We start from the raw sequence: 13,465 nt of genomic DNA, 5'->3' as shown, positions 1-13,465 counted from the left end.
TTTTGTATTTTATATACTTCTCTGTTTTTCTTGATTTTAATAAACATTTACCCGTATGCCCTAAATTGGGGCAGGTTGGGGTAAATATTTCATATAGTTATTTAGAAAGGTGGACTAATCTTATTAATCTCGCTACAATTATTATTTTTTGGTGCAAATAACATTAATATACTGTCATAAAATACAGTTAAAGAGATCTGTTAAATGATCTAAAACTTAACAATCAGCTTCATGCGCAATGAGATGCAAGCAAAAATAGTATTTAATATATCCACCCGTTTGGTAAGCGAAAATATTAAATGACAGTTGTAAAGTCACCAAATTTGTTTGAACAACATAATGTTATAACAATATAAATTTTATTTTAAAAAATGATTACTTAGTAAAATTACTTCTGTTAACTAACAGATCTAAATATTCATAATACTAATTCATAATAATATTTGGATATGGGAAGAGGATCGAGGGTGAGGGTGGAGGTATCTTAAGGAATGCATAAGTCGTAATAGTCGTACAGTTAGATAGTCGTAAACCCAAAAAATAAAAGGGCTTTTCAACCGCGATAAAATCAAAATAAAATCGCTAACTTGTAAAACTTTCTCACAATTTATTTTATTTTTAATAATTAGAAGAAAAAAATGTAAGACACTTCATTATCCAAGGGACCACGCAAAAGCATTAATCGGGAGAAAAAAATAACAACATAAAAGGAAAATAATCTGCAATTAGTTCCCCCCCCCTTCCTTTTTATTCGTGTTGCTAAAAAAGGCAACCTACTAAAGCGATCGTATAACGTTTTGTGCCATAAGCACGTCCCTGAAACATAAAATCAATTTTAGAATTTCAGGCACCAAATAAAATAAAAATAGCAATATTTATCATAGACATGTGCAATTAAAACGACAATGAAGTTGCCCTAAGTCGTATCAAGTTCATCAAAGATGAAGACCCCGTGTTCGTTCACCTGTAAAAATCACAGGCGGTTTTTGAAAGTATTAATTAAATGAATGAAAGCCCATCGGACACATATAAATGAGCTTTTTTGTTGGTCATTCGAACGATTATTTATAAGAATAGATGACCTTGAACCTTTTCACCATTCACCTCCTCTGTATGAAAAGGCACCTTCTTTAAATATCATATTATGCATCAAAGGTAAAAAATGCTTATGTTATGCTCTCCGCTCTTTGTTTTTAACGTTAATTTTCCAGATTTTTTTTCTTCTTTGAGGGCAATTGCAGCACACGCTTCTTGTTTGTTTTATCCGACTCCATGTTAAATTATCAATTTATTTTTCTTACATACAGGTAGCAGAGAAAAATCAATTTTACATCAAAAATACGCATCTATATAATACGTAAATAATACAAAAATATGTATATTAAAATATACCATTACATTTTACTAGGCATTCGTGCAAAATTTACGAAAAACTGAAAATTCGAATTATAGCAAACAATAGTTATCCAAAAAACGGAAAATTGGTGTAAAAATTTACGTAAGCAAATTCGTTTCTTTTAAGAATATCTTACCAATCAATTTTTACAAGGTAAGAATGAGAACGTTATTTTTACATAATATTTACATCAACAGTACGTCAAAATTTACATAAGTTGAACTACAACAAAAAAAAAATTTTATTAAAAAAAACGGAAAATTTGCATAAAATTTCACGTAAACAAATTCGTTTATTTTAAGAATATTTTATCAACCAAGTTTTACGAGGTAAGAATGAATACGTTATTTTTACATATTATTACGTCAACAGTACGTCAAAATGAACGTAAGTTGAAACGTCAAATTATAGGAAGAAGTGGTAGTCCAAAAAACTGAAAATGTTTCGTAAATAAATTCGAACCGAAATTTAAATGGTAAATTTGCTTCGTCAATAGTGCGTAAAATACACAGAATCATTTTTTCTAAATCTAATTACTATTTATTCTTTCGTCAATCTTTCGTAAAATATACGAAAGCAATCTTATTGAAGGGTAATTGGTAAAATCAATTCCATTACAATACGATATACCAATGCTTTTTCACATAGCTTTTTTTTACCAAATAACTCAATATTAATATCAATCCATCACTATTACGTAAAATTTACGTATAAAGCGTATTGACTTTACCAATTTTCCAAAAATTTTACGATTAATTTACTTATCATGCTATGTTGTTATCGTCTGGCAGCCAGTAGTAAAATTTTTAATTGTGGCTACTTTTGATAACATGTAGCCACTTTTTCAAGCAATTTCAAAAATAAAAAATTCTAAACTAGTAAAAACATTATCATAAATGTTCAGCAAGTCTATTGAAGCATATTTCAAAATGTGGTAAACAGCACCTTGTAGACCTGAAAATTTAAATTTTCAGTTAATAGCCAGTGGCCGATAGACTAACTTAGTAGCCACTTTTTTCGCAAACCTAGTGAGTCAGCGACCAATACCGATAGGTCCTATTAATTCCATAGCTAATTTTTGCTTCGTTTTTTTTTTAAATTTTTTTTCTTGAATTAAGATTTTATAAAAAAAAAAAAAAATTCATATTAGAAATAATCTACGCCTATAAAAAGTTAATTCAACGATAAAAAATAATGTAAATATGTGACAAATTTAAGTTAAACACACTAACGTCACTTTACTTTGCAATGCACGGTAAAAAAAAAAAAAAAGAGGCAAAAGGGTGACCGGATGTTTTTTTAAATCATAACTTTTATTTGCTTACTCGCCACGTGGCGAGTAGTTATTTTCAGTTCTACTACATGGTTCATTTCTAAAATGGAGAAAAATTTGATCTTTCCAAGTAGGTTCATGCAAAATTTATGTTACTTTGTTAATTAATAAAATTTAGACTCAGAATTTTGAAACTAATAATAAAACAAATAAGTTTATGTTTATTAATGAACACAAAATTTATTCGCTACAAAATATAAATGTAAAGAAACTATGTAATCACAATAATGAGATTACATTAATTCGATTACTTTAAAATATTATCTCAACCACAAAAATAGGAAATTAATTTGAGAAATTGAATACGAGAAATTGAAATGACGCACTTTTTGCAGCGAAAAAGTGACAATCGATTGGCGATTAAATTATTAATCACCATTTTAAGTCCTTAACCGCTGTGGCTCAGGGGATAAGCCGCACACCTTCCAATGAGGCTCCTCGGTTTCTAATCACAGCGATGAATAACAAACGAAGAATAATTCCGCTCCCGGAATTCTTCTTCTTAAGAATTCGTATAGGACAATTCCACCCGACCACAATGCTGCCGTAAAATATCCTCAGTGGTAGACGGATCGTGGGTTAGAATCCTCTTGCTGTCTGGTTTACCGTGGGTGGTTTCCGTGGTTTTCCTCTCTGTGGATTGCAAATTCGGGTTAGTTCCATCAAAAAAGTCCTCCAAGAAGGCAAATTTCTCCTAATACTTGATCTAGTTGTTCGCTTGTCTTCTGGATTGGGTACAAAATTACAAGGCCTCGAAGTTAATTATTGGTAGTCGAAAACTCAAACTTGGGTCAGCTGTTCAACGACGATTGTAAAATAATAAAAAAATGTAGTCTTTGTTAGTTTTGCCCTATACCACATGACGAAATGAGTTTTATTTATGTTTACACACATGTTTCTTAGCGCTTTAAAATTTACTTAGATTAAAAACAATTTTATGTACTGGCTAGTAACAGAGTCGTGCTTACTTTAACGTTAATAAACGGATATCACGTGATCAGAATTATCGTCGGAACTCATTGAAGTGAGTCATGGAAGGGAGCTGCTTTTAAACAATTATTTCTAAGCCTCCGAAAATAATCATGCGGAAGCGGAAAATGGAAATCAGTTCTTTAAATATGCCTTAAAAAAAGTATTAAGCATGAAAAACAACATTCTAATATTTTCTTCCATCTACTAGAATGTATTAGAAGGGCAAATCGTGTCCTTAAGTTTTCCCTAAGAAGCAATGTGAATAAAATTGCGAAATTTTTTTTTATTCGAACGACAAATTAGCCCTTTAGTTCCAAAAATAAATATTTTTAAATGCGTAAAAAACAACAACAATATTTTGCAGTGGCCAGGGAAGTATCCCAAGAGTGGGGTCTCCCTTTCTATACATACATACATACATACATATATATATATATATATATATATATATATATATATATATATATATATATATATATATATATATATATATATATATATATATATATATGTATATCAAATGTATATATGTATGTATAAATGCATATATATATATATGTATATCAAAATGTAGAGAAAACATGGAAAAAATACAGAATAATGAAAAAAGTGAATAAGAAAATATTAAAAAATAAAAAAATAAAATCTGGAGGGAAAAAAAAGCCTTCATCAGCTCCCATGATTATATCAACAAAAAGGAGTGCTTTCTAATATTGTATCAATCTAGCCAAAACTAAATATTTCAATTTTAAAGTGTGAGGAGCACTAAAAAAAAAATTTTTTTTTAAATATAAAATAGAATGAAACACATTAAACAATAAATATCACATAAAAAACGGAAAATAAAATTTAAAGAAAAAACAGAACAAAACTTAAAACGAAATCTATAAAACGAGTAGCGAATTCAAATGAACTTACATCAACGGGAAAATTTTCAAGAATAATTTTAAAATATTTTCGTATTAAGATTGCCAGATTACAAAATATGAAATTACTAAAAGAAAACGTTACCTGTAAATTATTTATCTCTTATTTAACGGGAATTCTTTTTATTCTTTTTTCACTGTTTTTTCATTTGATTATCAGTGACATTTGGAACCAAAATTTCCCCCATCGGTCAGCAATCGGGCCATTTATTTCCTCTGCGGGGGGAAAGAGTAAGGAATGATTAGGTATAGTTCATTCACCAGCTCCACTTGGCTCCACCTCCTCGGACTCGGGGCTCATTTCAGCGCGAGAGTAAGAGGAGAAACATCTCCGCGCTTGAAATTGAGACAACCCTTAACGCAAACAGTGAATTCTTTTTCAGTTAGTTACTTCGCTTTATCATCTGCTATTATACTTTCCTAATTGGCAAATGAAGTTAAACATTATTAAACTGTTTCAGCCACATTAAGCTATTTTTTCTTTCTTTTTTTGTACGAAATCATTGTTTGAAGTCCGTATATTATTGGGAAAAAATAAATAAAAAAAGACTGAAAAAGGACTATATTTTTGTTTTTTTTTTCTTCACGGCCCTTAGGAAAATTTTCCATAGGTTTGCCATAAAAAAATGCCATAGGATATTCCTATGGAGTTTTGCCTATGGTCAAATTTTGCCATACACTTTTGCCATATACGTATGGCAAAAGTGAATCTTTCGCAATGGATATTAAAAATGCAAAACTCAATAATTGTAGAATAAATATATATCCATAAAGCTTTTTTTTAAAAATTTCTTTGATAAACTTCCCCTGGTTTGCTTTGCAGAATTCTTTCTGAATGCTGTTCTTATGCAAATAAATTTGAAACGGTTAGTACTAACCGTTAGAAAATGGGTCCGGTGGTCGGAGTGAGTGGGGAAAACATTGGTTATGTTGATTAGGAACAAAATATATTGAGTACAGGCAACCAATATTTGTTAAAGCTGTAAGAAACAAGAAAATAGAAAGTGGGTCAGGAGGTCGGAGCGAGTATAAAAAACGTTAATTTGTTTGATTGGTATCATAATTAGTTAGATAAGCGTCAGATATTAGAGGAACCTAAAAGAAAGCGAAGTAAAAAAATGGTCCGATGGTCGGAGCGAGTAAGAAAATTTTTTAAATTTTGATATGTGATATTAAGCTAAAAATTAAACAGACAACTAAAACAATAAAATACTATGAAAACCCAAAAGATAAAGAGTGGGGCCGGTGGTCGAAGCGAAATTTGTTTAAAATAGACCAAACGGGACAAAAGCCGAACGGTGCAGCCAGTGGTGGCATGTGAACAAAATTTTATCTATAAAAAAGATGGTATTAGACTATGAAAAGCTAAGAATAGAAAACAGGCTAAATTAGTTAATCCTCTACTAGTGAGGGATATAAAACTCAGGAAATTTATGTTGAGTTGTGTTAAGCACAGTTAGAAAAGAGAACACAATATAGAAACATTGGTAAATACAAAACATGTTTAAGACATGATTAAAATTGGTAAAATCAATAATTGCTATTGACACTTGATCAGGGATAGTAAATCAAAATTAATTGAGTATAGGGAATCGCTATGACGAAAAAGTTGTTAACTTAAGGAAAGATTAAATTGTTAAAAGCATTTTTGGTAACAGCAGCAGATGATATGGCCAGGAACTGTTCCGTTGACGATATTGAAGCAAAACAATTGTCAATTGTCAGTAATTGTCAGTAATCCAGCAAATCTAGTTAAGTGATGACCCTACGCTATCTTTAAATATGCAACAGAACACTGTACAAATATATGTGGATACTTAAGAAATATTAGTTGTAAAATAGTAAAACACAGAGACATGATAAAAAAAAATTTAATGGAAATCAAAAATTAAACACAAAATAAAACTATAAAGCCCTAACATATGTAAGATAATGTAAAAAAGCAATGCAGGAACCTAAGTGGAATTAAAATCAAAAACTGATGAGAATGTAAACACTGACTTTGATATATGACAGCAATAAAATGAAATTGTCACCGAACAAGTTAAAAGATTAAAAAATTTTAATTGGGTATACTTATAGCCTACGTCACAGGTTGCGTTATTCCTACTAAATTTAACCCATGAACGGCATTTTCTGCGAGCCTAACTTCAAGCCACAAATAAACAAACGAAGTGTTTGATCGTTTAAATAGCTGCTCGCCAGATTTTATTGCATTATAAAGAAAAGTAATTGATATTCGATTTTTGATTAATAATTGATTTATGTGGATAGTGGCATTTATGTGGATAGTGGCATAGAATTTAGCATTGCGTCATGGTAAATGTTATTCCTACTAAGTGGAAGTAGTTGTGTTTTTTTTATATTATACCCAATTATTAAAAAAATGATGGATCTGGCGTGATGATAAGCACTTAACTGCGTTTTTCATCATGAAGATTGTTTACAAATTGCTATGGGTAATAAATAAGCAGAGAGCTCGCCGCACTTAACTATACTCAATACTATGGGGAATAGAACACCATTAATAATGGAAAAGTGATGTGACTTTAAAAATTTATATAAAATCAGAGGGAGGGGATGAAATAAAAAGAAAGATGTCGTTTAATCAGAAACAGTTGGGAGAAGGAAATATAAAAATTTTAGATAAAAATATAAACAGCAAGATATTAATTAAAGTGTACAAAGTCAGCGTTAACAAATGGCAAAATTTAACATAGCGAAAGCCTATAGCCAATCGCGACATATTTTGAAAAGATACAGATAATAAAAGTACCAGACCGTCGGAAATTAAAAACTTAATAAATTCAGATAGATAGTCGCATAGGCGTTTGCAATGCGACACTTTGCGTAGTTTGGAATTCGACAGCATAATACAAGATTTCGTTGAATCCAAAAATCGCAAAAAAGTAATATATTAGATCATAAGATTCTGCAAAATAATTTATTACCGAAAAATATTATATTTTTATTTGTATCTTCATAATTTTGTGCAAACTAAACTGCTGTTTGTAGAAAATGCAACACCATGAAAGAATCATCAGAATCAAATGAAATTTAATGCAGAAACGACTTGTACTGATACAAATAAATGATGAAATTTTCAAAACAAAAGAAACAAATTAAGCGTCCGAAATCAGTATTTGGTGCAGCCACCACGCGCTGCAATAAGTGCTGCTATACGACGTGGCATGGAGTCAAACAGATGTTGAATATCTGCTTGAGGAAGAGAATTCCATATCGCTTGTATGCGCAACCAAAGTTCGTCTTTGGAAACTGCAGGACGCGGATCACGAGTGAGACGCCGACCAACCATATCCCACACGTGCTCAATAGGCGACATATCCGGCGAATAAGCAGGCCAAGGAAGAAGTTGCATGCTATGTGCTGAACAGAAGTCTCTAACAGTCCGCGCAACATGTGGGCGTGCATTATCCTGCTGAAAGATAGCTCCAGGGATGCCTTGAAGGAAAGGAACGACTTCGGGCTGTAGCACTTCACGGACGTATCTGTTGCTATTGAGATTACCCTCAATTCGTATCAAATTGGATCGTCCATGATACGAAATCGCACCCCAGACCATAACTCCGGGTGTTCGACCACTATGTCGTTCAATAATACACTCAGGAAGGCAGCGTTGACCGGCATAACGTCTAACACGAACACGGCCATCATGGGTCCACAAATTGAAGCGTGATTCATCTGAAAAGACAACTTGGTGCAATCAGCTCGCCAGTCTCTGTGCTCAAGAGCCCACTGCCGACGCAGCCGTCGATGATCCGCCGTGAGGGGAATCCTGTATAATGGCACCCTTGCACGCAATCCACGGCGCAGCAGACGACGACGAATTGACGAAGCCGACAATTGTACACCTGTAGCAGTAGACTAATGTGCTGCCAGCTGCCTGGAGGAAGCTGTGCGATCATTCACCGCCATGCGGAGCAGGTGTCGATCATCGCGCTCTGACGTCACCTTCTGTCGTCCAGTGCCTGTTTTTCGAGTTGTTCGGTGCTCGTCGGTCCACTGCTTCCAAACTCGCATCACTGTGGAACTGTTCCGCTGCATACGAGCTGCTATTGCGCGATAGGAAAATCCTCCTTCTCGAAGGCCGATTATCCTCCCTCGTTCAAACTCCGTAAGTTGCTTGAATTTCTTATTCTTCCGTCGTGGAGGCATACTCAGGTCTCACTAAACGTTTGCCACTAACAAATAATCATAGACTATTTTCAACGTCCCGCTACAGCACTTTATTTATACGCTTTCAGCATCAATTCAGAGGGCGCTGCGCGCGCCACGCACGCGCGATGGCTCTGAAACTTTATTAATTTGCATAATATCCTATAATTGACATTTGCTGCGAATTTCATTTGATTCTGATGATTCCTTCATGGTGTTGCATTTTCTACAAACAGCAGTTTACAATTGTTGTTTTTAAAGCTAAATTATTTTTGTCAACAAATTTTTTTTCTCACAAGTTTTTCGTTGGCCCCTGAATTTCGTAGGCCCTAGGCACGTGCCTAGTGTGCCTATAGGTTAATCCGGCCCTGGGCGTATGGTATCTTGCCATACAAATTTCTATGGTAGCCATAGGTTGCCATAGATTACCATAGGCTTCTCTATGGCAAATTTTCCTAAGGGGGAGAGGGCATTTTTTTGCTCATTTTTTTATTATTTTTTAGAACTTTTCTTTTTTAGTCGTTTTGTTTTTATCAATTTAGATTGATATTTGCTTGTTAATAAACTTTTTTTGAAATAAATTTCAAATTTCGATACAAATGCCATTCTGATGCTCTTGAAGATTGAAATTAAAGATTAATAAATTCTTTTTTATATTTCTCAGGTATTTATTTACATTTTATTTCCATTACTACTTAATTTTTTTAAATTAAATTAATAAATACAGGTAGGTAGGTACTTTATTAACATCGCGCCAAAGCTGCACAATGGGCTATAGGTGGCGATCTGGGAAACATCCCTGATGATGATCCGAAGACATGCCATCGCAATTTTGGTACCCTGCAGAGGAGATAGCTCCCTTGTTTTTGTAGTTTGATGATATGCGTGCAAAGTTGAGGACTTTACGGTAGAACAGTTTAACGGGGATTGATACCATGCACCCTCTGTCCCTACGCAGGCTGATCAAAGCTTAACAAATGCTTGACTTCGGTGTCCTACTGGGAACCGTATCTTTACGATCAGTCCGCTGCGGGACTTATAAATACTGAGTCGGACTTGTAATTTTTTTAAACTATAATAAAACACGGCACCGATAGAATATTTTTAAAGTTTATTTTTGATAGTTTTTAGAGGGCGTTTTTCTTCCTGCATTTCTGAGGGCCTTCCATTTTTTTTGTTTTTTTGAGATCATCATCACCCTAGCCCTGATAGTTATTTTGTTTGTATTTCATCATACAATCTTCAAATTATATTTAAATTAAAACGGTACAGAGGTCAGCAGTGTTAGTCAACTTAAATCAGAAGGTTTTCTTAATTTTGAAGACCAGTACATGCGTCTATATGGGTAGTTGTTTTTAAGACCAACCTTAATATTATTAGCATTTTTTATGCAGAAGTGCTTTTGCAATAAAAAAAAAGTATACTTTCAAAAGATAAAGGTATTTGAGATCGAAAATTATTTAAGCCTGAAAAAAAAAAGCTATTTAAAGCTAATGAATCACAGTTGAGGAAGGTGTATATATGAAACATCAAAATCTGTTAGATCGCGGGGTGAAACAGAGAGGCAATTATTAGAAAATCCTTCAAGTTTTCTTCTGCAATTAAACGGAGTTTGGTGTTTTTTGTATCTCTCTTTGTTGATTGCAATTTCTCAGTAATTAGAAGGAAATTTTTTTTCCTCTTAAACATTACTTTATTACCTCGAATATGTATATACTTTTCCTCTTCATTTTTAATGAGATTTTTAAAATTATATTAAGTTCGGTTTATACTTTATTTATTAATTAATTAATTAATTAATTAATTAATTAATTTCATTTATTTATTTATTTTGCTACGAATATAGGAAATTTAAATGAAATTTGGCTCCATGTTGAGTAGGAATCAAAATTAAAATTAACAAATTTATAACAAGAGAATCACTAATTGATATTCCATTATCCTCTGCATTCTTATTTCTTGAGAATATAATGTACCAAAATTTAATTTTTTTCATAAAAGATCAATTGAATTAAAGTTGAACCGTGCATCTTAATCTGGTATTTTATTGGATTCACTGCTTGTAGTCCTCCCGTTTGCGAAAGCCCCTAGCGACAGCTTAGTACTGTTATCTGTCGAATTTTAAATTCAAACTGATTTATAGGAATTGCTTGGTGTAGGAGAGCTGAAAGCATGCTTACCAGAGGATCGTCTGCTTCATCGTCATCTTCATCTTGTTCATATACTCCAGGAGATAAATCCGAGTCCAAGATGGAGAAAGGTCGCCGTCTGGCGGCCTCCGCCATCCCGCATCACTAGTCGATCGACTTCTCAAAGCCCCGGCACATACAACACAGAGGTGAGCATCCCGAAAAGGGGTTAGAGTAGGGGCGGCGGCGGTCGGACAGAATCCATGAGACGGCGCATTGGCGGAAGGCCAGACGTTTCTTCCCCAAACATTGTTTCCATACCAAATATCAACATTAGACTTGTCATTCACACACTTCTTCCTTTTTACGAATTTTATATGAAACAGTTTTTTTTTAATTTAAAATTTATTAAATTAATTAATTTTAATTTATTTAATTTTTTTAAAATTTAAGATTTTTTTTCAATTATTTTTCTTTAATTATTTTTTTTAAATTATTTGTTTGGCGGTGAATTATTTTATTACATACTCATTTCATTATTTTTTAAATTTATTTATTTTTTAATTTATTCTTTTTGGGAAAAGGTTATAATGTACTTCATTATACGTTGTTATTTTCGTTCATTTGTTTTGATTTTTAAATTTTCAAATGTATTTGAAATTGAAGGCATTTAATTTTTTGATTCATTTTTTGTTTTAGAAAGGATAAATTTTTAAAACTTTTATTTGTTTTTCGCTTTGAGAATATGGGCAACAATCAGCTTTATAACACCTTTTTTTTAATAACTATTATTATTATTATTTTCATTTTAATTTTTGCATATTTTTCGTTTTGGAACATAAAATAACAATTACTTTGCTCTTAAATTTTCAACAAAAAAAAAGAAGTTTTTTTCGTAAAAAGAAGTAGGATTTAACTAGGATATACGATTTTGTTTAAAATCTCTTTCAGATTTTCTATTTTTTTTTTTGGTAAGAAGATAAGAATTAACACGTTTTTCTTTTAAATCGACTCGAACTCACTATTCTCAATCGTTTTTAGAACTCACTCCGATTTTATCAAAAAGAAATCCACCATCCTTTTATTGGTTCCTGAACAAACTATCATTTTTTTGAAACTCGAATCCAATAACATTTGATCAGTATTTGAACTCGCTATTGTCCCGCAGTGGACTGATCGTTAAGACACGGTTCCCAGCAGATCACCGAAGTCAAGCATCACTGGCTATGGTCAGTGTGCGGGTGGGTGACCACTTGGATCAGCCTGCGTAGGGACCGAGGGTGTGCGGTATTGGTCCTCGTTAAACTGTTCTACCGTAAAGTGCTCGACTTCGCGTGAGGTCGTCGGGCTACCGAAGCGGGGGTGCCATCCCCTCTGCAGAGGATCTAAATTGTGATGGCATGTCTTCGGATCAACCTCAGGGATCTTTCCCTGACCGTCGCCAATAGCCCGTTGTGCAGCTCTAGTGCGACGTAAATCAACTACAACAACTCGCTATTATTTAATCATTACTCGAACCCACTATTTTTATATAAGCACTCGAACTCACAATCATTTGATCGATTTCCGAATCGATTCTATTTTGTTCAAAACCCGAGGCTCCTATCTTCTTAATCATAACTCGGAGGCAATCATTCGATCAGAACTCGAAACCACTATATGTTTCAATTGGTTCTCGAACCTACTCTCTTTTCAGCAATACTTAAAATCCCCATTTTTTTAAAATCAATACTCGAACCCGTTATCATTTGTTTAGACCTGGAACCCACTATCATTTGATCAATAAATTAATCAAAAATTTTTCATCAGTACTCGAACCGCTATCATTTCAGCTGTATTTGAACCTTTTATCATTTGAACATTATTCCAACCCACTATTATTTTAACACTTCTGCAACTCACTCTCTTTTGTTCATTACTCGAACCCACTACCTTTTTATCGGTACTCGAACCCGCTATCATTTGAACAGTTTTGATTGATAAAGTCTCTTTTGAACCTAATCCAGAAGAAAAGGGAACTCCTGGATCAAGTATTGGGAGAAATATGCTTTCGTAAGGAACTTTTTGCTTGAACTTACCCGCATTTGCGTTACATGGAGAGGAAGACCACGATAACATCTCACGGTTAGCCTGACGTCAAGTGAACTCTACTACTGAGGATAGTTTTACGTCAGCACTGTGGTCGGTGCAAGCCGGATGCAGAATTCGAATTGACCAGCCATCGCTGGGATTCGAACCCGGTTCACGTCATTGGAAGGCAAACGCTTTATCCCTTGAGACAGCATGGTTCAATAAGCAGAAACAGCAAAAATCGAAATTCACATTAACGGTTCAAAATCGAACTTCATAAACGGTTCAAAATTTGGCCGCTCTTCTGATTTAGGGATTGGAGCATTATTTTAAAAATACCGGCTGTAACCGTAATTTAAGGGTCGCAATTCAAAATCTATCGTCTATATCTATCTACAATATAAGCTATGTTTATTCAGTGAAAGTACGCTTTTGTGTTTGATTCTATAACATAAATTATCTT

The 13,465-nt window shown here is 33.3% G+C and overlaps 1 protein-coding gene across 2 annotated transcripts in view; it reads right to left on the bottom strand.

Annotated features, from left to right (window-relative positions):
• The window catches only part of LOC107449707 (uncharacterized), a 73,845-nt gene extending 62,690 nt beyond the window's left edge, over positions 1–11,155 (bottom strand). For both annotated transcript variants that reach the window (XM_043039782.3, XM_043039783.3), the window contains exon 1: positions 10,984–11,155. In XM_043039782.3, the coding sequence (XP_042895716.2) occupies positions 10,984–11,088 (105 nt within the window). In that variant the 5' untranslated portion in view covers positions 11,089–11,155. The remainder of the gene's footprint in view (positions 1–10,983) is intronic.
• Positions 11,156–13,465: the final 2,310 nt, after the last annotated feature.

This window comes from Parasteatoda tepidariorum, chromosome 7 (assembly GCF_982258835.1).
Source record: "Parasteatoda tepidariorum strain Cologne lab strain chromosome 7, Ptep-v5.0, whole genome shotgun sequence".
NCBI classification, from domain to species: domain Eukaryota; kingdom Metazoa; phylum Arthropoda; class Arachnida; order Araneae; family Theridiidae; genus Parasteatoda; species Parasteatoda tepidariorum.
The sequence above is the reverse complement of the archived record's forward strand: the minus strand, read 5'-3'. Positions and strand labels throughout refer to the sequence as shown.